General features: G+C 46.8%; 2 protein-coding genes and 1 long non-coding RNA gene across 3 annotated transcripts in view; 2 read left to right on the top strand and 1 right to left on the bottom strand.

The window, feature by feature from the left end:
* Positions 1-74: 74 nt before the first annotated feature.
* Positions 75-22,248, bottom strand: VPS26B (VPS26, retromer complex component B). The gene is made up of 6 exons (XM_035009322.1): positions 21,636-22,248; positions 12,355-12,511; positions 7,483-7,647; positions 4,558-4,733; positions 2,803-2,945; positions 75-2,402 (listed from the first exon to the last, which is right to left on the bottom strand). The coding sequence occupies exons 1-6, from the start codon at positions 21,856-21,858 to the stop codon at positions 2,256-2,258; spliced, it is 1,011 nt and encodes a 336-aa protein (XP_034865213.1). The 5' UTR covers positions 21,859-22,248; the 3' UTR covers positions 75-2,255.
* On the top strand, positions 3,744-19,664 carry LOC118013414. The gene is made up of 3 exons (XR_004680007.1): positions 3,744-3,842; positions 17,164-17,300; positions 18,954-19,664. It is a non-coding gene; the product is annotated as an uncharacterized LOC118013414 (long non-coding RNA).
* Positions 22,249-22,946: 698 nt separating the features above from the next.
* The window catches only part of NCAPD3 (non-SMC condensin II complex subunit D3), a 62,518-nt gene continuing 60,592 nt past the window's right edge, over positions 22,947-24,872 (top strand). Inside the window, exon 1 of the mRNA XM_035009321.1 lies at positions 22,947-23,073. Coding sequence (XP_034865212.1) covers positions 23,010-23,073 — 64 coding nt within the window. The 5' untranslated portion in view covers positions 22,947-23,009. The remainder of the gene's footprint in view (positions 23,074-24,872) is intronic.

Genomic DNA, 24,872 nt, shown 5'->3' with positions numbered 1-24,872 from the left:
TTGGATCATGGTGGGAGTCTATCGCCCCTTGGGTGTGAGTGGGATAGTGTAAGACAAGAAACCACAGACCCTGGTGGACCATGGGCACAATGCCTCCAAGCCACAGGGGCTTCCTTTAATCAGAGACAACTGAAACAAGTGTTTTTTTTTTTTTTTTTAAATACAGCCATTGAAAAGACGACACATTAAGAAACATGTAAACACTGCAGCTGCTTAATTACAAGTTGCACTGCTTGGTTTAGTACCTATGCACTCCCAGGTATGGGGACCTGTAAAGGTGGGGGCAGGGCCTCCCCTCACCTCCACAGTTGCACAGACAAGGAGTGAATGGGGGCAGAGTGAGGGAAAACAGAAGACCTGGCTTATGCACAGCTCCTGAGAGAATAAAATCAAATTCTACCTTCTAGTTCTCCCAGAAGAAAGGTTTAAGATGTTAGGAAAGTTGGAAAATGAATTTGGGTTGTCAGTTGGGAGGCAGAGGAATTAACAGGTCCTTTTAGTTAGAATACCAGCTCTTATGGGAGGCATACCAGAGCTTCATCTCATGTTGAGGAAAAGGCAAAGAACACAGAACCTGCCTCCCCCATACACTTAAGGCCCAACCTTGCTAATCCAGGGGCAGCTGGATGAGTAATCCTGATCCCATGGGATTGTCCGTCGCACCTGTACTCGGTCCAGCATGGGGGGAACCACCTTACTTTCCTTGGTTCTGCTGTCCCCAGTCAACCTCAAGTGTCATCCCAGTATCCTTTCCACCAGTCACAGTCCTGACCCAGGAGCCCTGCCCAGTCAGAGGCCCATGACTGCACTGATTTCTGAGGAAAAGAGGAGTCCAAATTTTCCACACTAAAGAATGACACAGGAACCAACCCTCTGCTTTCCCAATTACAGACAACTTGGACCACCAAATATTGTACTTACTGGCCCGTGGGGTCTGCTTGAAGGGAAGGGAGGCCCACAGGTCATTTCCAGATGAGGCAGAAAAGGATGTCAACACCTTTACTCCAATAGGCCCACTCACAGTGCAACAGAGGGATGTCCCCTTCTCCTTTAGCGTAACAAGAATACCCACAAGAGTTTTTATATACGTTTTTAAACAAAAACATCAATGGTCCTAAACTCTGGTCAGTCAACTGGTGAAGATGAAGACATAATTTGGCAAGCTGAATTATTCTGAAGTTGTGTAGCAGAGTCTTCTGCTGAGGCTCTCATCTCCCTCCTGGAACTCAGTGAGGGGACATGGGCAACAGTAAGAAACTTCCAAGCCCCAATTCCCAGAAACTAAATGGGGGGAGAGCAAGGAGTGATGAGGATCCATTCTTAGGGAAGCCAAGAGATCAAGGCCCCTTCCCGGGATCTCTTAAAGGAAACAGATGCCCTTGTTTAGGCTTGCCGTAGCACACAGCAATACCCTAGAACCATCCAGCCCCAGGGGCTGGGGAGCACAGTCACGGGGCGAAGGCAGACAGCCACCACGCACAGTCACCATACTTCCTCCTCAGTGGGCCCGGCTCGGCCTCCTGGGTTCAACTCTGCTGCCATTCATGCATGACCCTGACCCCAGGGTGTCTCTGTGCCCAGAATTTCTCACGGGTGAGGGGACAAGAGCCAAAGGCCCTTCCAGAGGCTTCTGTTCCAGGACGTTACTGGTAAGAGTCTGTAGAAGACGGAGAAGGGAGGTGCCTGGGTCCCAGCAGTGAGAGGCCAGAAAGGAGGTTGCCTGTGGAAACTTCAAAGCACCACATCCAAGACTCCCAAAGAGGTAGCTTCCTGATCTTGAGTCTCCCCCCACCCCTGCCATTTAGGATAGGGTAGGGACAGTAGAGGAGAGAATAAGATGTGACTACCCCGGGCCCTGCTGGCAGCTCAGAATCCCAGGGACATGCTCAGATCCTGTATCAGGAAGCTCAGAGACCCAGGAGCCAAGGATGCCCGCTCTCTGCTCTCCTGTAAAATGCAAGGCAGCTGCACACGGAAGGCCTCAACAGAAGGCTCTTTTCCCCAGAGAGACCAGCTACCGGGATGCTACCTCTCCCTATTCCCACATCAGCCGCAGAATCTCAAGGGGACTGCCTCCCAACCCGAGCCCCTTAGGTTCTTCAGAAAAAAGAATTTAAGCCAAAACACGATTTGTTTTCAGGTTGCAAGTAACGGGTCAGTTGAGCATCACACTGTCCTCCCCCTCCCCCAGCCGCTGGTGTTTGGTAGACGGGGGTGCTGGGGTGGAAGCCCAGCAGCTTCTTGGCCCTGGGGGCCTACTGCCTGCTGTTGTTGTCAGACAGCTGGCTGGGGGTCCGCACCTCACCCAGGGAGGCTGTACCCTCGAAGCGTTGTGAGGCGATGGCTGCCTGGTGGGACATGCTCTTCCGTACGATGTCACCTTTCCGCCACAACACCACTTCCTGCAGAATGGGGGGGGTGGGCAACATGCTACCTTGAGAGGGAGGCATGGGGGTGGGGGTTCCCAGAGGCTCCAACTTTCTCCTCTGCTTCTCTCTCCCTGATGAGAGCAGTTGTCCATACCACCCCAGGGCTCCGTCTGATGGTGTGGGCAGGGAGGGTAGAGTGGTCGCAGGGCCTGGGCCTGAGTTAGCAGACTCAACGTGTCAAGTGGGAACCCCCATTCTTGCTGTGGGACTCCCTCTCGGTGAACCAACAAGTGGCATAGAGACTAGTAAACTCTCTCCCCTGTACCATTCTGCTGAATCTGTCTGAAATGGAATCTGATCTTCGCAGGAATGAAGCCCTTCCCGTTCTGGCTCTAGGGCCGCCAGGGGTATTGGGGAGGTGCCCTGGACTCACCTGCTGTTTGAAGTAGCGCCGTTCCTCCTCGTCGATCAGCACCAGATTGAGGTAATAGCGCACGGAGAACTTCTTGTTGATGTCCCGCATGGTGGGGGTGAGCTCGTAGCCCGCCAGGAAGAGCCGGATCGGAATGGACTCTCCTGTAAGGGCCAGGCAGGTATCAGAACGAAGGGCAAAGTGGCCCACCCAACCTGACACCAAGTCACTCTCTGCCCACAGCAGGGGAGATGCCACCTGAGCGTGTCATGGCACACTCAAGGGAATGCTTCTGCCTGGTGGGAATTTGCATTCTGCAGCTCAGTGATCTGCTGAAGCAAAAACGTGACTCTGCAGTGCCACTCCAGGTCCCGTTGTGTCTTCTCTCACCGCCCTGATGCAGAGACCCGTAAGTATGAACAGCACAGGATACTACTACTAAGCATCTTTTGATTATATGTAATGTGTCTAGTTGTTGGGTTTTCACAAGCCAACTGTCAAACCCCAGCTAACTCATCATGTCACCCAGCAATTTCGACGCCACCTTCCTCCATCCTAAATAGTGTATGGCCCCCAAAATACATCTGCACTCTGAGATGGATTGGCATGGTGGTATAGTGGTCTGGAAAAGAGAAAATCCTCATTTTGGCCTTAGTTCTCCATTAACCAGTTGTATGACTTCTGAGTTAGTCTGTTGCTTTCCCTGGACCTTAATTTTCTCTTGTGGAAACCTGTGGAATCAGACTACATGGTATTTTTGATCTCTTTCAGCTCTAACACCCTTCCTTTCCTAATTTAAGTGAAATGAAATTAGGGCAGTAATTCTACTGAGAAAGGCCAAACCTATAATGTAGTCTAAAGCTAAATATAAAATGTGCCATTAATTATCTGCTGTTTTGTCTTATTTCTCAGAGAAAATGACAAGTCGCTCTACTTGCACAACTGGTGAAAAAATGGCACGTACAGAGAGTCAGGAGAGCCCAGTCCTACCCCCGCAAGGGCCTGCATGGTGACACTCAAGAACCTGCGGTCACTGTCCCCTCATAGAACTCACACCTGGGGTAAGCTGAATAAAACCGTGGCATCACCAAGCACTTCGAAATGAAAAAATACATTCTTCATGATCAGTGGCTGTGGAGCCAAAAGAACATAAAGATTGCTACTCCCAAATAATCAGATTCCCCAAACAACAAAGCTTTCAACTCCATTCATTCCAGATGTGATGTCAGCCCTGGGGGTGGGCAGGGCGGTGCTGTTCTCTGTCCCATTCCCAGTGTTGGCTGTGGCACCTGGTAGTGCTGCCCAGAGTATCTACACTGGTGAATGAATTCGGAGAACAAATCATTTTGACAGAGCTAGAACTGAGGAACACAAATGATTATTCTGCATTCATCTCTTGCTCCCTAGCAGCAGAGAATGCCAACAGGAAAAAGTAGTAAAATGTTCAAATTGTATCTGCTAAGCCAGTACTCTTCAAGCTTTTGTTGTTATTTAAGAGGCATAACTCTTGAGATGCAATCTCCAATACAAGCTCAGTATGTAGACGAGGCCAAAGTGGAGCTTTTCTGGGTGAAGATGGGGAAGGAACTTGGAGTTCCACATACCCAGCCTTCCTTTTCCTGTTTATTGGGATCCACAGTGAACAATTTGAGATGAGAGAGTAGGTGAATAGGAAATCTTACTTTAGCAGTATAACCCCTCGAGCCCCTCCTAAACTCTGTGCGGGGCCTTGGGGAATGGGTGAGGCAGCTGCGGGCTGCGTGCTAGGGTGCTCACCTCTCACGGGTGCCCCGTCCATGATCTCATACTTGGCTATCGTGTCGTTCTCGTGGTACACATTGGGGCCTGTGCCCGTCGTTTCCCGCTTGATGATATCTATCTCCATGTGCTTGATTTTGATTCTCACCAAGAGGAAGTAGATCTTTCCTACAATGACATCTTTCAAGTGGTATCTGGGGAAGAGAAAATAAGATGTGAATATGGCAGCCAAACTTTGCACATTTCCAGGTCTCCTGGGTTTTGGGGGAGGGGACACTGCCAAGCGGGTTGGCTGAAGATGGAATCACAGTGCACTCACCCATGTTCTTACCACAACTGCCCTTGCAAAATGATTTCCCAGTATGTTCTCTATTGGAATCACAGTAACTTCTGTCCCATTTTTCCATATGCAACTCACAGGATGTTACTCTTACATGTTACATCACCCATTCTATCATAGCTTGCCCATCTGATCTATCTCCTCAGCACGTTTATTTCTTTTATACCTTTTGTGTTTGTATTGCTTTAGATGTCCTGATGTATGGGAGGCCAGCCCCACAAATGTAGGAACCAGGTCTTGCTCTTTCTCTCCGAGCTCACAAAATGTCTTTTGGGAACTGGGCCTCAATCGCCTGCAGCAAACAGTTTTGTCTGCTGGATGTGACAGCCCAGGCAGGAGCGGTTGAGCAAGATGCATGTGTTATGCTCCATCAGCACCTTCTCCCTGGGCCCTGCTCGCATGGTTTGTGCTCTGTGAGCTGTTATGAATTTGGCCATGCTGCATAACGCTTTCTGACCTTTACAGCATTTCACTTTGAGTTAGTCTGGAGTACCAGGGGTCTGCGTGTGCACAGCCCTGTATCAGGCATATAGGAAGAGAGGAAAATCTTCAAACCTGAAGCTCAGAATCATGGGACAGGAGTGTTGGCAGGGACTTTAGAATTTAACCTCCTTATATTACAGGTGAAGAAAAGGAAGTTCAAAGAAGAAAGACACTTGAACAGGATTTGAGTAGGGGACAGACATAGGATATGAACCCCGGTGCCTAATTTCTAGGCTTGTGTTCTCCCCACTATTTCATGCTGCCTTTCTGCTCACAGTCTAACTGGGAAGACTGCAGACACTCTCAGTATATAACCTAAGAACACTTACAAAATCAAAATGGAGGCTGCTCGCAGTATTTTAGAAGGAATGCTAAGAGATCATAGATTCTAGGGGTTTTCAAACTTTGATAAATGGAACATTCCTTTATTCTAAATGAAATCCTATGTGGAAGCATTAATACATGAGAAACTCCTGTGGAGGGCCTAGAACCCTGGGCCCCACTCTTCTTTCACTCCATCCTTTCTGTATGTGTTTGAAACCCACTAGCCTGTCTCCACAAACATGACAGTACCTGCTAATCTTACCCCTAGGGGAATCCCTAATGGCAGAATGGGACGTATGATACGGACAGTGTGCCCTCACACGGCAGCCTGCTCTGAGAAGGCAGGACAGGTCCGAACATCCAGTTCCTGAGGTCAGGGGATGGACTCACCGGAGCGCCCTTCACATACCACACTTGGTCTTCAACATCGTGCTGACTGACAGCTATTTTGTGCTCCTCCTACAAGGTGGCACTGCCTGCCAGCCACCCCTTTTACTAGGTAGCTGGAGCGGGGGTGGGCACGCACTTTTGGTGGCTCCTTTCCAGAAGGCCCACAGAGCCCTGAGGCTGTGAGGAGAAAGGGGCAGAGGGCTGCTTCCTTACGTGTCCCTGCCTGGCCCAGATCAACCTCCCTTCCAGCTTGCCCCACCCCATTCCATAGGTGGGGCCTTACCAAGCAGGGCCCATTCTGGGTCACGAGTGGTTCCAGGCCAGGAGCAGGGGGGAAAAAACAGGCCTTTCCCCTCACCCCTGTTCTAGGAAGCACGTATGTAGCTAGTTTTTAAAAAAGCCCTGTTCCTAACCCCCACTATCTGACCCCCTGGATAATAGTGGGTCTGATATGAGGGTCTCCCCGGTAAGAACCCTAGAGACTCTTAATTTCTTTTTTTAGCTCTCTGTGAATAGAATACACTTTTACTTTTGCGTATCTGATTTTCAAACATTTTTAGGACTGTATTATATACTGAAAAGAAAGATGCTTGTGGTACATTTTTGAAGTGTCAGTAAGTTTCATGATTTGTAAGCACTTAAATATTTTCTTTTTTTTTTTTTAACAATTTTTAAAATTCATTTATTTGAGAGAGTGAGCGAGCACAAGCAGGGGGAGCGGCAGAGAGAGAGGGAGAAGCAGACTCCCTCCAGAGCAAGAAGCCCAACGTGGGGCTCGATCCCAGGACCCCAAGATCATGACCTGAGCTGAAGGCAGATGCTTAACCGACTGAGCCACCCAGGCGCCCCGCACTTAAATATTTTCCTGTTCGGACAACAAACAGTTTAAAACATATATGGTTTCCCAACTTGCCAGTTAGAATAATTTAAAGACCTTTACAAAAAGGCATCAGATGTTCTTTGCTATAATTCATTTAAGTTCAGGAGGAAGCAGCAAACTATGGCCGTTGCGTGGTTTCTTCATGTTGATTTCTAGAGACATACTGTATATAGGATACAAATGCTAACAGGAATGGTATTCTGAGATTATTTTCATCAGCAGAAGGAAAGAGCTGTATCTACATCCACAACAAATAACCTCAGTTTGGCTTGACCTTGAAAGACAATGTAGGATATTTAACTTAAATGTACCTTCTTAATTTCAGTTTAGTTTAAGTAAAATGAAGTTTAATTTCCTGGTCTACCTTTCAGCAGCCTGGCACATATATTCACAGTACCAGGTCAGTGGCCTCCCCTATAGCCTGGCACTATGAGCCAGCCAAGGCTCCACCCGCTTGTATTCTCATCAGGTCCTATCTTAACCTCCCTCAATAGTTCTCCACAACCGTGGGGCCCCAGATACTTACTTGGACTTATTATACTCAAACTCAATGTGCAGGCAGTCCTCGATCCCAACCTCCATCTTGATGGAGGAGTTCAGCTCTGGGTACGTGCTGAGTGTGTGGACTACGATGTCCATCTCTTTGACAACATCATTGAGGCGGCGGCTGATGGTGGCTCGAAGGAAATACCTGTAGGAGATGGATGTGTCATGAAGGAACACTCCCAGTCTCCATATGCTGCCTCGATCCATGCACCAAATAGACCCACTGGGAGAAGCCCTTACAGTGGTTAACCTTTGGGGCTTTGTATTCCTTCGAAAATTTACCCCTGTGGACCCTCCTCCCAGAAAAAAATGAACATAAGCACTATGCATAAAATTTTGCAATTATAGTTCCAGGGAGTTCAAAGACCTTCCCCCCCAAATATGTTTTCGAGCCCATCCTCTGGGCTCAGAGCACTGCCCTAAATAAAAGTGATTTCTCTGCTCTATACTCCCACAGCAATTTATCCTAATGCCTTTCATGCCCCTCACCACTGCCTACCATGTATTTGTGTACGGGTTTTTCTTCAACTAACTCCTGGGTCTTCAGGCACAGGAATGTCTTACATTCTTATATTTGTATGCCTGTTTATTTAACAATATTCAATCAATTAAACATTTTCCAAGTCCCTCAAGTTAAACGGGAGGGATAGGGAATCTGGAGAAGTTAAGTCAGCTCTTCATTCAACAAATGTTTATTGCTAGGCATAAGATGAATAAGATACAGTCTTACGGGAAGCTCACAGTCTGCTGGGGAAGGTGGGCCAAGAAACAGAAATAATAGAACACACAGCAAGTGCTAATTCAGGTAGAGGAATCAAGTGTTATGGGGAGAGGAAAAAAGGACACACAGGCAGAGCAGACCTTATAAGTAAAGCAGCAGAGGTGGGAGAGGTCCTGATTTGAACAAAGAAAGTCTCTGGCTGAACCCTGGATCCCTGGGGAGGTGTTGCTCTGGTAGAGGACAAGTGGGGAAGAAGACAGAGACACAGCCCCTGAAGGGCTTAGCGTGCCAAGCCTGACCCTCTGGTCAGCTGCTCAAGCACGGCCAAATCCCAGCATCCTTGTCCCCTTGACTTACTCTATGCGAATACCCAGTGAATGGAGGAACACCCTCTTAATGATATTTTCTTCTAAACAAAACGTAGATAATCTGCACTGTTCCTGGAGAAAGCTGCCAACCAGATCAATGACCCTGTGTGGCCCTGACTGATGCTTAGCAATCCTTTTATTCATCTCAGTAACTTCTGCCACATTCTCCAAGACACTTATTTGTTCCTAACCCTTTTCTAATTGCTCAGGCTCTCAAGCCTCCTCTCTCCCCTCTCCGTAGAAGACATAGCTTTTACTCTGCTGAGAAGAGGAAGGCCTTCCAAGTCAAGATTTTTAATTCTCTCTCTTCTCTGCTTTGTGCTGTTTCTTACTTTGGTCCTAAATGTGCGTCTGTATCTTTGCCCAACCTTTCTTCCTTCCAGCAGCACCTCCGTCTCTCAAGACCCTTCTCCTCCTCCATCTGGCAGAATGACTTTCAATCTGGGTGCATATTACAACCACCCTGGGGGGAGGTGCTTCCAAAATCCAGATGCCCAGGCAGAGCTGACATTTAACCACTCTGCAGAGGCACAGAGGCATCAACATTGTCCAAAGCCTCCCAAGTGATTCTAACATGGGAGCTTTGGTAGAGAACTACTGCCTGGCATCTTGATCCTTCAAGTTTTCCAATTTCCTCAATATATCGAATCTCTCTCCAGTAAAGCCTTCCTCCTTTGAGTTTATACCAAGGCCCAAACTCCTCAATCCCCAAAACACTCTCCAGGCCTTGCATCCCTGACTGTGAGGGACAGTGGTCGTTGAGGGGTCCTGTTCTAACCACTGCAGCTTCTTCCCTGCTGCCAAACCCAGTGGCCTTGCTTTTTCAGCTTCAGTTTTGACGCTGGAGAGTAAAACATTTCCTCCTCCTTCTTGAAATGCTCTTCGCGTGGTTCCACAGGAGGGCTTTACCTGCTTCACCCACCCCCCTTCCTATCCCTCTAATAGGTCCTGCCTGGGCTCTTCTCTCCCTCAGTTCTCCTTGAAAAATGTACCAGTTTTTACCTCTGAGCAGAGGACTCCCAACAGTGCATTTCTCTGTCCTGAGTGCCAGGCTTGCATTTCCAATTGTCTAGTGAACTTTCATACCTCTCTATTTTGCCAGTGCTTTAGACTTATAATTGGATGAATCATCTTCACTACAAACCATCCCTTCTTCCTGATAGCCATCTGTCTGCACCTACATTCACTGGTCAGTTCTGTTGCTGTCTGTTAAATTCCTTGTTTGCTGTCCACTCCCGCTGTGTCCACTACATAAGTGTCCACTGAGGTAAGACGCTCAGGACCTCGACTAGCCTTCCAACAATTTTGTCTCTGCGCTCTACCCATTCATCAAATAGAACATGTTGATTTTATATTAACCATCCAAAAGAACCACTCCCCCGCCTAAAAACAAAGAAAGTGGAGTCTAGAGCAATCTTTTCACATTTCCCCTCTGCCTAAGCAGTAAGATACAAGCCCCTCATCTAGAATTGACATCTATAAGCTGCCCTTAACTAATCTCCCCTTCTTGACCTCCTCACTTTCTCAACATGAATCCTAATGTCTTCATCTAATTGGACAGCAACACCTTTTTCTCTTTCATTCATTTATTTATTTTGTGGTAAAATACAGAAGGAGTTCAGAGTATACCACTCCAAAATATGCCACTCTGGCATAACGATTATACTGAGCTGAAAGCAACTGACAAGAAGGAGACACAAGAAAAATTCTCTGCCCTCCCCACCCTCCACCAGGAAGAGCAGGACATTCTTACTCACCAGAGACAACTGTTAACCAGCCGAGATTGCACTAGAGAAATCCACATAACAAATCTTGCTAAAAGGATTCTTACCTTCCATTTGTTTCTCCCATATATTTACCTTCCCACAACTTGTTGTCCCTAGAAGCTCAAAGTCCCTTTCCTTTGTCTTGTCACTTCTCCGTAAAATTACCATTCTTCTGTGAAGATGCTTACATAAGCTCCAAGTCCTAACCACCCCTTTGCGTTACCAATCCCTGAGTTCCATGTATATGCACAACACACATGTGAATCAACCGGTCTGCCTTTCTCTTGCTTGCCTGTCTTCTGTCAGTCTGATTTGCAGGGCCTAAGCCAACGAACCTAAGATGGATAGAGGAAAAAGGGTTTTCTCCCCATCTACAACATATATAACAAAATTTAACATTTTAATTATTTTTAAGTATACACTTCAGTGACATCAAGTACATTCACATTGTTGTGAAATCATATATGACTTTTTATGACTGGCTAATTTCACTTAGCATAACGCTTTCAGCATTCATCCATGTTGTAGCATATGACAGGATTTTCTTCCTTTTTTAAGGCTGAATAATATCCCACTGTATGTATATACCATATTTTATTTACTCATTCATCTGCTGATGGAACTCAGGTTGGTCCACCTTTTGGCTGTTGTGAACAAGCAGCTATGAATGTGGGTGTACATGTCTGTGTTTGAGTCCTTGCTTTCACTTCTTTTGGGTGTGTATCCAAAAGCAGAATTCCTGGATCATATGGTAATTCTATTTTTAATATTCTGAGGAATCACCACCTTTCTTTCTGACTTACAAACATTTAAGAGCAATCCACTGTAAAAAGTAAAATTAAATAGTAATAAATCCCACAGTCAAGCTTTGGTGACAACTAGATAATCCTCACGGTTGTGAAGCTTTTTCTGAGTGTAATTATGAAACGCTGTCTCTAGTTTGAGTAACGTCAGTGATTACACCTCTCTGCAAAGATTGAAAAAGAAGAGCCTACAATCACTCTTCTGATGGAAGAGGGGAGACCAGGGAGAGAAGAGAAGGGGAGGGAAGGTCTTGCTGGAGTCCAGACCACCAGGCCTGAAGGTGATGAAGATGAGCTGATCTTATAAGATAGCATCAAGACCTGAACCAGGTGACCAGAGTGATAGAGAAAGTCTGCTTTATCTCAGTGACATCATATATCTCAGGTTATATCCAAGAGTCTAGAGCTTCTCTGGATTTTTTTTTTTTTTTTACCCCAGAGGCCCTGGAATCAGTCTCCATCCTCAGAAACTGGAACATTAAAAACAGTCCTATGTACTTAAACTGTGTTTATTAATTTTTTAAAAACTCATCATACTGTGTCATGTTTTATGCTCCCATCACCCCAAAAGATGGAGGACCGATCTAGAACTAGAATCCAAATCTACTCTCCTTTTCAAGCGAGAAAGCTCCGTGGCCGAGCTTGGGCTCACATTGCTGTGTATGGCAGAGCTGGACTGAGGGTCTGTACTGCTGATGTGCAGCCCACGGTTCGCTGGGGACAGCACGCAGCAGGTGTAAAAGCTGACTGTTGAATCTTCAGGAATTTTAAAAAACAGGTTGTTAAACATAGCAATTACTTAAAATTAAATTATAAAAACTTATAACTAATGTTATATGAAAAACAAAGGTAGTACATACTAAAAACTCATTGCTTCCTAATAATTTTGCTACATTTTACAGTTCTCTCTGCTCTTGGGGGAATTTACATCTAGCTATGTCAGTGGCCACTGTACATCTCTCCCCAGCTCTGTAATCAGGGACATTAGGTTGGGAGCTTGATATTGGCCACTAGAGAAACTGACAGTCTTCAGAAACTGAAAAACCAGGGCTTTTCCTCCCAGAAAGCCCATTGTTAACCATTTACCAGCACACCATTGCTCTCAAGCTCTCTTCCTTCTTGATACCCACATAAAAAGCCTCAGAAATGTGGACAGCTTCAGGGGAAGGTGAGGAAACAGCAGGTACAACTTACCTTAGTTTCACATTCTGGCCTGTGTATGACTCATACGGCTTCTCCACGTGGGTGAATTCAAAGTCGAAGGCCTGTGATTGGCTAATTTCTCCGGGCCGGGCCAAATCCTTCACCAGGGACACAAACTCATGGTGGTTCCCGCGGTCATAGTAGAGCTCTGGAGAGAAAGCAGCAGCCTCTACTACCAGACCCCAAGCTACATGGGGCTTAGCAGGGAGGCTCCAGGATGCAGGATCCCCTCTTCTGAGAGAACTCCCCCCAAAACAAACTTTCCCTAGCCCTTGTTTTTGACTTCCTTTCTTTTCCTAATCTCACTCCTTCACTGCATTCTCCATATACTGATCTCCTTCCTTCCCCCACTTTCTACACATTTCCGTTTTATACAGAGGAATCCAGTGGCACAGTAAAAACCCAATATAACCCTGCTCCAGCATATCAGGGCAGTACCTTAGTGAGAGCTACATCAGGGGAACTGCTATCAAAAATACTACATTGCTTTAAAAACATTTCTAAAAATATTTCTAACTTTTGAACACATGCTCATAGTTCTTTAATCATATCCTAATAATAACCTTCTGAAGAAGCTAGGACAGGCCTTGTTACCCATTTAACAGAAAGAAACTGAGGCATAGCATGGTCAAATGATTGGCTTAGAGTCTCATTGCTGGCTGCAGAACTGAGATCAGAGCAGATTTCCTGCTAGAATGAATCTATTTCTATGACCTGGTACAATGGGAGTAAGAACATTATATTGTGTAAGGTTCTGCAAGAATTAGAGGAAGTAATGCAGGTAAAGGACTCAGAATAGTACCCAGTTGATAGCAAATATTCAAAACATATTAGCTGCTAGCTGTATGATCCCTCAAAGAGGAATCCACATGGCCAATCTGACGCAGACGTTTTAGTGTTATTCCCTCCATCTAAATAAGGGGGGTTCCTCAACTTTGGTGAGCACCAAAATCAATTGGAGGGTTTGTTAAAACCAGATTGTTGAGTCCTGTCCCTAGTGTCTGGGCCCAAGAATCTGCATTTCTTTTTTTTTTTTTAAAGATTTTATTTATTTATTTGCGAGAGAGAGAATGAGAGACAGAGAGCACGAGAGGGAGGAGGGTTAGAGGGAGAAGCAGACTCCCCGCTGAGCAGGGAGCCCGATGCGGGACTCGATCCAGGGACTCCAGGATCATGACCTGAGCCGAAGGCAGTTGCTTAACCGACTGAGCCACCCAGGCGCCCAAGAATCTGCATTTCTAATAAGCTCTCAGGGGATGCTGGTCCTGCTGGTCCAGTGACCACATTTTGAGAAGCATTGCTCTAAATTCATCCTCCTCTGGAAACAGTTCTGGCATTCAAAACTTAATTATGAGTTTATGCCATCAATTTATCCTCTATTATTTTATGCCTATTTGTACTCTGCTATTTAAGCGTTAACTTTTCTAGATGCATGGTGTTTAGAGCTAAGGCCTAGCTCCTGGCACCCCCTCAGTACCTGGCCATGCAGAGGGAACACTTAATACTGACTGTGAGTCTACACGGCCACATTACAGTCAAGGTACCACCCCTCGGGTATTTCTGGGCTCTAGTCCTATGCAAGACTACAACCTGTGACAAGGTAGATCAACAGGGGAAACAGATCCGGTAGAGTGCACTCAGTATTACTGCTGTTGGCTGCTTGGGGACAAAGAAACGGGTCCACAGAGAGGAGTGTCCAGGACAATAGCCTACTAGGCCAGTTCCCGTATCTCCAGAGCACAGCAGGCGACTCTCTCAGGGACACCCTGGGCTCAGAGCAATGGGGCAGAGCTGTTTTTGCATGGGTCCGCCTCAGACAGCACAAGGTCTGAGCCCCAACTGGGACCGCAGCTAAGTGCCCAAGAAATGCAGTGTCCAGCCCTGCCCCCGAGGAGAACCATGCCCAGAAAGAGAAAATGGTTTCAAGTAGTGCTTTCAGTCTGAGTGCAAAATCAACCCCTTGCTGACCTAGGAGCTGGTCCTGACGAGCCTATTCCATAGGGAGCCTTTTTTTTTTTTTCCCTCCAGACAGGGAAGCATTCTACAGCAGAGTGGGCTCTGTCCTAAGATTCGTCCAACTCTGGAAGGTGGCATTAGTGTGGTTTAATCCCAAACTAGTGCTGCCACTTCTGTAAGAATTTACATTGTATTCTGTGATTACAGTTTGTTGCTGATTTCCTATACAGTTACACTTTAATCCACTTTATATTACAACCACCTCTCTTCCAAATACTAAATGGAATCAGTAGCAGGCAGCATTCTGGGTAGTGAGTAATAATCTACAAAATCGCTAAATGGGAGACCACACAACCTATAGGGGGAAAGGACAGGGAAAGGTGAACAATCCATTGCTTCTATTTTAAAATCCAATAACTATGTCCCCCAATAAATGTAAGGAAGTGCAGTGATCAGGTAGGAATAGAACCACTGTGACAAGGGCTCCTTCACTTAACTCTCACTGGTCCATTGCTACATAAGTCCTTGTTGATGGTCCTGACACCTACGTGGGAAGTGACCCCTGAACTGGTGGACCCGGTGTCTTAGCTCCCAAGCACTGGATTCTGGCCAGAGTTTCAGGCGACAGAAGCAGGCAGAGCACAGCCCCAGTGTCCATGAACTTTAAATGAGAAATCCCAGAGTTGAGAAAAAGATGGAAAGAGAAAGATGGAAAAATACACAGTTGTGATCACACATACCAAAGGCAACATGAGAAACAAAACAGAGGCCCAAGAGCGCGCAGAGAGCATGCAGACGGCCAGCATCTGAGAATCCTAGCAAGGTTATGCCTAACCCAGCAGGGGCACCTGGCTGTGGCCACCTTTGGCAGGAGAGGTCCTTTCCTGCATAGCGTCACATTCTCCCTAGTGCTTTTCCTCCTGGACACATGTTAATACTAACTCGGCATTAAATGTCGCAGAAGAGTGGCAGTGTGTAGCCTGAGTGGAGCTGGACTGGGCTTTATAATTTATAATTTATACGCCATTTGCAATGCTCTTGCAAACACTGTGGTGCAAAGGGATAGAAATAGCAGCCATACTTTGCTATTTGCCAGAAAGTTCGGTTTCCTGTCACATAAATTAGAACAGAAACTAGAAGGCTGTTTTAGCAAGAGGTTGGGCCATCAAGAGGCTATAAATTGCCTATATTCTATCCCAAAGATGCAATGACAAGTCATCCCTGGTTCTCCCCGACATCCAAAGCCCTCAGCAACCAAGCATCTCAAGCTAGAAGTAGGAACTGACCATGTTTTTTGTTAAGGTAACTTCCCTGTCTTGAGCCTCTTTCTTGATTCCAACAGGAGGAAGTGACTTTTGTAGTCAGGATGTTTTCATGATGAAACTTGCCACCAACGGCTGAGGAGTGAATTTGCCACTTTGGAAGGAAATTGAGCCAGCTTTGCATCACAGGTTCATCGTTAGAGACAGCCTGAGACCTGCTACTGGGCTGGGACTATGTTTGGTCCAAGCTTCATGCAGGTCTTAGAAGAAACATTAAGTCAGCAAGGGCAAAAAGACCTCCAAAGAGCCCCGTCCCGACTTTCCCAGCCACTATCTGCTGACTGGCAACCCCATCAAGATTCATGCTGGCCACATCCACTCAGATCTCCCGGACCCTGGTACACTTGCTAGAGCAGTAACACCTCTGGGCTACCCATCCCCAGCAAGATGCAGCTCTGCTCGAGCCCTGAAACAACTCACTAATAGGCCAGAATCGATCCATTTAATCTCAATGTGCTTTTTTACTTAGATTTTCATGGGTTAATGAAATAAAATACAGAAAGCCTCTGGAGTTTTTAGAAGTACAGGCTTGGGGCGCCTGGGTGGCTCAGTTGGTTAAGCATCTGCCTTCAGCTCAAGTCATGATCCCAGGGTCCTGGGGTTGAGCCCCACTTCAGGCTCCCTGCTCAGTGGGGACTCTACTTCTCCCTCTCCCTCTCCCCCAGCTTGTGCTCTCTCTCACTCACTCTCTCTCTCAAATAAGTAAATAAAATCTTTAGAAGTACAGGCTTGACTGGTACTGATGGGTTCAGATCCATCCAGTGTCATTACTTTTTTTTTAAGATTTTATTTATTCATTTGAGATAGAGCAAGAGTGGGGCGGGGGTTGGGGGGAAAAGCAGAGGGAGAGGACGAAGCAGACTCCAAGCTGGGCAGGAAGACCTGGAAGTGGGGCCGGATCCCAGGATACCAAGATCATGACCTGAGCGGAAGGCAGATGCTTACTTGACTGAGCCACCCAGGCGCCCCCAGTGGCATTACTTTTAAAACTTTTTTAAAAATCCAGATTATTATCTATTTGGTTTTGGAGGACAGGGGTATTCATATCTACCCTCCTTTGTAAGTTTGACCTTCTAATTACCTTTGGTTTATTTAACCCCATTAGTCTCCAAGACGGCCCAGCTCTACCTTATACCTTGCATTACAGTTCCCCAAATGAATCCAGCTGAAAAATGGTCTCTCCTAACAATTAAAAATTTTCCCTCCGTGCTTCTTATATACCACATTGCATTTTTCTAAAATGTAGGCCCTCCCATGCTAGAGTGACATGGGAGATGCCCTCCCCACACATTGTTGGTTTTGTTACAACAGACCAAGCCATTGGAAAAAGCACACTAGGTGCAGGAAGAAACCCAACGTGCTCAAAAACTTACTGAGGGTAAGAGAAAACATAGACAACACAGGTGAATAAATAAGACCTTCTTATACTCTCAGGGGGCAACACTCAAACCGCAACATCCAAGTAGTTGGTGTAGAACTGAATGAATCACAGGTCCGATGACTCTTATTTTCTTACATACAGGGAGAAATCATCCTCAACCTGGCATAAGAAAGTGTGATCAAAGAAATGTGCAACAGCAAGTGAACCAACATCAGCTTTAACATTTCTGTGCCCTAGTTCCCTCAGGGAAGAGGCTGTGCCCTGATGCCTGCTGGTTGGTGAGTCGTCTTAGTTCTCAGTGGCCTAGAGTAAGGGCCACACCTAGCTTACCAATGCCTTGGCCCCAAGTGCCAGCAGGAAGCCCTCCCTCTTCACAGTAAGCAGCAAAGCAAACCTGCACTCCCCCTTTCCTTCATTCAGGTAACTCTGGTTTATCTAGGAGGGGTTGAGAAAAAAATCCAGAGAACAGCTCCTGTAAATTCCTAGATCTCACCACATATCCAGTCAGCAAATATTTATTGAGCACCTACTTTGTGTTAGCCACTGAGACTAGAGATTAGCCACCACATTGATGATGGACCAAAGGCAGTCCCTGGTTTTCAGGGACTCAGAATTTAGTGAGGAAAGCAGACCAGAGGAAAAAAAATCACAAGTTTGTCACATCCTGGTACTAATGAGGCCTGTGGAAGAACAGTGGAGGAAGGGCTTGAGTCAGCCTGGGGAGCTTGGGGAAGGCTGAGGGGATACCATGTCTGCTGGGCACTTTAAGAATGGGTAAGAGCCTGAGTGCAAGGTCATACCTTGCAGCAAGATGTTCCCATACAAAGGGAAGATACCAAGATTCTAGAAGGAACGTATTTTGAGGAAACTATAAGAGGTGAGGGTTAAGGGTAAGGGAGAGATGAGGCTGGGGAGAAAGGCAGGGCTATTCAGGAAGGAGCCGGGTATACTTTTGCCCTTTAACCAATAGGAAGTTGATGAGCAGAATTTTAAGGAGGGGACTGACAATGTCAGAACTGCCTTTTAGAAAGTTCACTCTTACAGATGAACTGAAAGACGAGGAAAGCAAAGGCAGGAAGGCCAGTTAGGAGGTGGCCACAAAAAGAGATAATGAAGCAGCAGTGCTGGCAAGAAGAGGAAGCACAGACTGGGGACGTATTGGAGAGCTGTTGGAGAGCCGACTGGGCGTGTGGGAGGAAGACTTAGTCTAGGATGACTTCCAGATCTTGGAGGCTGAATGGACGCAGGTGACATAGGCCACAATGGAGCAGACAGGACGGGAAGCAGGGCTGGGGCTGGAGCAGAGAAAGAGCAAGGTTTCTGTTTTGGATGTGTTTCTGAGGGACCTGTGGGGTATCCACGTGGAGATGCCTAGCAGGCAGTTGGAGACACAGGCAGGGAACTCAGTAGAGAGTTCACGTCAGGACAAAGAAAGAGGTTGGTAGTCATCAGAATATAAAAAGACACAGAAGTTATGGGTGCAGATGAGATTGCCAGAGTAAGTTATAGAGAAGGGACAGGAAACAAAAGTTACCCCTGTTCCTGCCTACCTCTAAAACCAAGACTGAAACAGGAGCTTTTCTGAGCAGGGGCTGGGCCACTATGAGGAATGGGGTCCAGAGAGGTCCAATGCAACAGAAAGCCAAACAGCTGTCTCGGCAAGGACTCTTGGTAGAGTCCCTCTCACAGGTTTCCACTTGGGCTAACATGTCGTTAGGGAGAAGACAATGGAAGGCAATGGGGGAAGGCAGACAAGTAGACCAAAGGGAAGGTTAACCTGGTCCAAACATTCCCCATGGACCATCTGCACAGGAATCGGGGTGACTGCAAGGTGACATGTTTTAAACATCTAGTGCCTGGAAACTTCTTGATGGGTCAAGCTTAACAGGGAAAGAGAAAATGACAATAATCATCTTAACTTCCTTTTACAGAGTACCTATTATGTGTGCCAAGACCTGCACATCACATATATTATCTCTAGTCCTCACAAGACCCTAGCAAAGACTGTGCTATTATAAACTGAGCCCTATCTAATTTAAGTCACCCTGTCTGCATGACCCTCAATCATGTACCAGGCTGTCCTTCTAATGAATACACAAGTGGGACAAATATACTTTCATCAGGAGGAAAAAGAAACTAATCATAAGGATAAGACGGTTAATTACATAAAGCACTTGATTTTCAAGCTGTGGAACTGTTCCCCAGAAGAAACGAAGGAAGGAGGGACGGAAAAAAGAAAGAACCAAATCCAAGAGACTATGGCTTATAAGAACATTTTTGAGTTAAAATGGAATTCAACGAGGAAGGCGGACAAGGCACAATGATATCAACTTTCTTACTCCCATACAGCAAGACCTATACTGTGCATCATTCACAGAGCCAGACCTAGGAGCCAGATCAAAGCTCCACCCACTTCATTCATAGTCAAAGAATGCAATGAAGGAGAAAACCACACTACCACAACCTTGGCGAAGTTACTCACTATCCTCGCTCTGGTGCCCTGAGATCAGTCGACTGTTGACACAGATAGACCATACTCTGCATGAAGCATTATCCCTTGACAGCTCAACATTATTCTCACAAGGTGATTTTGTTATCCCTGCCTTACAGGTGAGAAAGCTGAGGCCCAGAGAGGCACAGAGCTTCCTCAAAGTCACAGGGTCAACAACAGCCCACAGTGCTCAGAGGCTCAGGAAGAGTTATCAATGGAAGCTAAATGGTTGGGAGAAAACCCAGCAGGGATGATGATTCAAGGAGTCAGACAAGAAACCAGGCAGGACAGATATGCAAGTTGCTCCTTCAACTTCCCTTTCACTTAGACTAGAGGGAGGCCTTGACTCCATTCCCCTGAGCAGCTTATTTCACATTGCGGGGGTTGGGGACACTCTGGTTATCTTTCATGTATTGATGAGGTATCACGACCACCTGGAGTGATGGTATAAGACACAGACTAAATGTGCCTGTTTATACGCTCATATTACAGAGCCAAAGAAACCATGCAAAAACTTTAAAACTACTAAGTAGGGAAGTACTTCTCAACTATCTCATACATTATGCTTAGCATAAAATGCTTTGGATTCATCCTATCTACCTAGTGGTCCTTTACTAGGCGTGATTTTACCCTCCAGGGGACATAACGCAATATCTCAAGACATCTCTGGGGGTGCTTTTTGGGGGTGCTTCTGGTATCTGGTGGGTCAAGGCCAGGTTAATATCCTGCTAAATATCCTGAGACAACAAAGAATTATCTAAAGCCCAAAATGTAAACAGTACTGCTGTTAAGAAACCCTATTCAAGCTAGAGGTGGGAGAGAGCAGAGGGTATGAAACTCACTCTTTAGCCCCTTTCCGGTACATAAAAGGCCACCCAAATTCTGGATTTAAAATAGCAAAAAGGTTTCCTCTATGATCAGCCAGTCTTCGACCTAATTTCATTTTCTCAAATACCAGAGGCAAACACTTCAGCCAGAGCACTGGCCATACAGACTCCTTTTTCCAGGATTCCTCCTACCTGTGCCAATGTTTCCTGCCCCTGTAAAACAGGAGACCAGATTCTTTGCTGAACTCTCAGGATATGAGAGAGAGTATTTAATGAGCTTTCCCAGGAAGTCTGTAAGAACAGGGTCATATATGCAGCCTTTGCTACAGGTATGAATCTTTTGCCAGAAGTTTTTTTCAGCCCACATGAGTATTTACTGTGAATCTACTCCTGACCTAATGACAAAGACCATTTATTTCAGAAGTACCTGAGAGTTTCTAAAAACACAAGACTTCAAATAGAATTAGAGACAACCCCACTTTGACCGGCAGCTCCCAAATCTTCTATATTGTTACTGCCTTTTACTTAGTTTTAATTATTAATAATTATGTTCGAAGATTGTTAGAGCATTGAGAAATTTTGATCATTTAATTTTGGACTTGGACCATTTTTTTGTCTGTAAGGAGAAAATTAGTCAACTGAAACTAGCTAGCATTCTAATGAAGAAGTCTTAGAAACACAGGCTCAGTAGACAGAAAGAAGACTGCAGGGCCTCTTTCTCAAAACAGGTCCAAGGATAGGAGATCAGAGCTAAGGTGAGACAGAAGGGTGGTGAGCTCTGTCCCACATCACATGTAAAAGAAAAAGGGGGTGGATGGGAGTGAACTAAGTGAGGCACAGAGGACCAGCTTAACTTGGGTCTGACAGCTGTGGATGTCCAGACAATGGCAAAAGCAGTACTGGAGAAAGGTCTCCCCCTAACAAACCCACCTGCAGGCTATGGCAGGAGCATCTCACTCGGAAATCCTGGAGGCAGGAAGCATAGCTGAGCGCATGCCAAAGGGACAACTAGGGTATCCCAGGGCAAGGTGCCCACAACAATGAGGCTGTCGGCAGGGATGCTCCCCGTCGCCCTCGGCCACCCCCACCGTCCTGGCGATGCGCTGTCACTTTTGGCAGGGAAGCCGGCAACGCAGGGGCAGTCGCCGGCCGGCGGGCCTCAGACTGCAGTGGACAAGGGGCTCCGACAGGCCTCACCGGAGCTGGGCCCGGAACCACCCCGCTTCCCCACCCCCAAGTCGGCGCTCTGGCCCGGCGGAGGCGGCCGGGGAGGGAGGCCCGGGGTGCCCACTCACCGATCTGCCCGATGAACTCGATCTTGATGCCCTGGTGCTCCAGCCGCTTGTTGGGGTTCTTGAGTGCGAGGCTCACCTTCCCGGAGACCGTCTCTCCGTCGTAGAAGAGGAAATATTTCTCCTTCTTCCCGTCCTCCGTCTTGTGCTCGGCCCGCTTCCTACTCTCCGCATCGTTCAGCAAGATTTCCACCTCCACGCTCTGCCCAAAGCCGAAGAAGCTCATCTCACCGCCGGGCCGGGTCGGGCCGGGCCGGTCTCGGTAGGACCGCTTCTCTCTGCGGGGTGGGGGCCCTAAGCAAAGGCCGGAGGGCTGGACGCTGGACCCAGCTCTCTGCCAGACGGGGGGCGACGGCACGACTCCCGGCTCGACGGGGAGGGCGCAGGGCCGGCTGCAGCGCCCTGGGTACCAGTGCTCCGCGACTCGCCAATCCCGGGCGAGCCCGAGCCGCCAGCGGCAGTGAGGGGCTAGGGCGGGCAATGCAATTGGAGGCCGGCAGTAAAGAGCCCGGGCGTGCGTCGCCACTGCCGCCCACCTGGTGGGGTGCGGCGCTGAGCAGCACGGCGAGCCACCCCGGCCTCTGGCAGTGCAACGCACGGAGGTGCTTCGGCGGCTCTGGGCGGGGGTGCGGAGGGGCGAGGGGGGGCCAGTCTCCAGCCCGGACACGCCGGAGACGCCGCGCGCATGCGTTCGCCTCTGCCGCTGTAGCTTTCGCCACCCGGCCGCCGGGAGGTGTGCTCATTGCGCATGTGCAATGGTAGACCGAGCGGCCTGTCTTTCCCTTAGTTGACATGGCACTTACAGCCTTTTTCCAGGATTCGGGGCCAGACATCCCGTAAAATTAAAAGAACTGCAGATACCCTTTCGGGTGCTTTTGTTTTGTTTTGTTTTGTTTTCCTTTATTTTTTAGTTCGGTAAGCGTTAATAAGTACAGCGTTCGAGTGCTGTCTGACGGGGTAAAGGTAGCCCTTTGACACGCACGGGAAGTGTCGCTTGACTGGGGGCAAAGGTGACATTTAATACAGGAAGGATCTTGTCTCAAATTCTCTTTACAGTGTCCTTCCATTTAAAAAAAAATAAGGCGAGAAAGACGCTATTAAGCTTTAATTTAATTGTTGACCCCTACTTTAAATGGAAACCTAAAAAATCACCCGGTGGAACGTTGCCTCAATCCCAGTCCTTGGCCCGCCCCATTCTTTGCGCATGCGGCAGAAGACCCTGCTGATTGGTTAATAGAGTGAAAACGGCTGGGCGCGATGATTAGTCGGTGGGAAATTCCCCATGTTGTGATTGGTCCGCAGGAACGTCTCGGAGCGCGCGCGGGAGCGAGCTTTGAAAGTTGACCACCGCTGAGACTAGCCGGTTCCTGAGAGATCATGGTGGCGCTGCCGGGCCTTGGGAGCGGCCTGCAGCCGTGGTGCCCTTTGGATCTCAGCCCCGGTGAGAAAAGTAGGCCGTAAGTCTCGGGGAGGCCGGGCTGTGGTGCTTTGCGACTGCGGTGCTCCTCTGCCCGGGCCTGGGGTGGGGGTGGGGCGCTCGGCTCGCAGCGGAGTCTGGGGTCTCCAGGTCTGTGCACTCCAGGACATTGGCGAGCCGGGTCTGGAACAGGGGCTCAATCTACTAAAGGAACAGGAAAAAAAAGGAGCTTACATGGTCCGATCTCTTTTAGTTCTTTTGCATGTTTTCTCGGCCTTCCCTTGCTTATTCTGAATCCTCACCGACAGTCTCATCCATTTCTTTGGTTTTAAATAGCAAATCTGTTTCTTCGATCAGACTTATTTCCTGACCTTGGTGTTTATTGGTTTTAGTGGATGTCTCACAGCCACCTCAGACGTCACATGCATGAAGCTGGGATTACCAAAGCCAGTTATTGGTACCAGCCAGTCCACAAACCTGGGAGTCATGGCATTCTTTCTTCATCTTCCATGCTCACAACCACCAGTTGTCCTCCCCTCAGAGATGTCCCTCAGGTCCTCCTTGCTCCTTTTCCTGATGCTGCTGTCCAGCAGCAAGCCCTCATTATAACCAGCCTATATCCTAGCTGCTTTCTCATGCTAACTCTTCCAGCCCATTCCCCACACCTCTACCAGGATCACATTTGAAAACACAGACGTGACCTATCAAGTCTTTAAGCCTTTAATGTTTCCCCTCTATTTCTTAAATAAATGACCACATCTTTGGCATGCCCTATTAAGAGCGTTCACCACTCACTGCAGTCTTCTTTTCCAATAGCATAACCTTTGGAGTCGGAACAGTGGGATTGGTTCTTCAGCTTAGCATCTCTGTATCACTGAGCAAGTTGCTTAACCTTAGTTTCCTTACATGTCAAATGGGGATTATAATAATATCTACCTCACAGGAGTTTTGTGAAGATTAATTCAGTACCTGGAACATAGTAACTGCAGAATAAATACTAATAATGACTCTCACCTTTCACACTAAGACTCAGTGTTGTAACTATTTTGTTCATTTTTAAACAGGCTATACTTTCTTTCCCTTTGTTCTCTCTGTCTGGGATACACTTTTTTTGCGTTTCTTTCCCTGGTAAACTCCTACATTTAGGTCCAGTTGAAGCAGAATCATCCTTCCCACTTCTGTCATCCTTCCCACCTCCCCCAAAATATTTTCTATTATGCTCTCTAGTGTTTTACATACCTATTACTGTTTTAACACTTATTTATTGTAAAAATAATAATAGTACCTATCATTTATTGAATTTATTGATTTCCTGACACCAGATCTTTTCTTTTTTCATTGGAACTTGGGTATCTGTGATCCAGAAATAAGATCAGAAATACTGGTATGCATTTAAAAATATGCATATAAGATAAATGGGAGAATATGAGAGAAAAAGAGGCAGGAAAAGATGCAAGACCACTTTTAGGAAGAGGATTGTATTTGTTAGGAGAATGATTAGGAAAGAGTGAGTGAATAATTAAAGCATGTTAAACAGTCAGTCGCCTCAGATGTCCTTTGTGCTGCATACTTTATTTGGGTTTATTAACTTGATTGTAAGATTTTCACAAATGGACATCCAAGGCAATCTTTTATTAACCTGTTTTTTTCTCCAGATTGAATTTATGGGAAAGCCATATCGTTCAGTGTTTTGAAGTGTCATTCATATCTAAAATGTTTTCCTTCTTGATATTTTTAGAAGATGATCAATCTAATAGCCAGCTGTCAGTTCTGATTTTCAAAAGAGATTTTTAAAAATATTTTATTTATTTATTTGAGAGAGA

The sequence above is a fragment of the Mirounga leonina genome, unplaced genomic scaffold (assembly GCF_011800145.1).
Source record: "Mirounga leonina isolate KUSES-001 unplaced genomic scaffold, KU_Mleo_1.0 Mir_153, whole genome shotgun sequence".
In the NCBI taxonomy this organism is placed as follows: domain Eukaryota; kingdom Metazoa; phylum Chordata; class Mammalia; order Carnivora; family Phocidae; genus Mirounga; species Mirounga leonina.
This window is presented reverse-complemented; position numbering and strand designations above follow the sequence as displayed.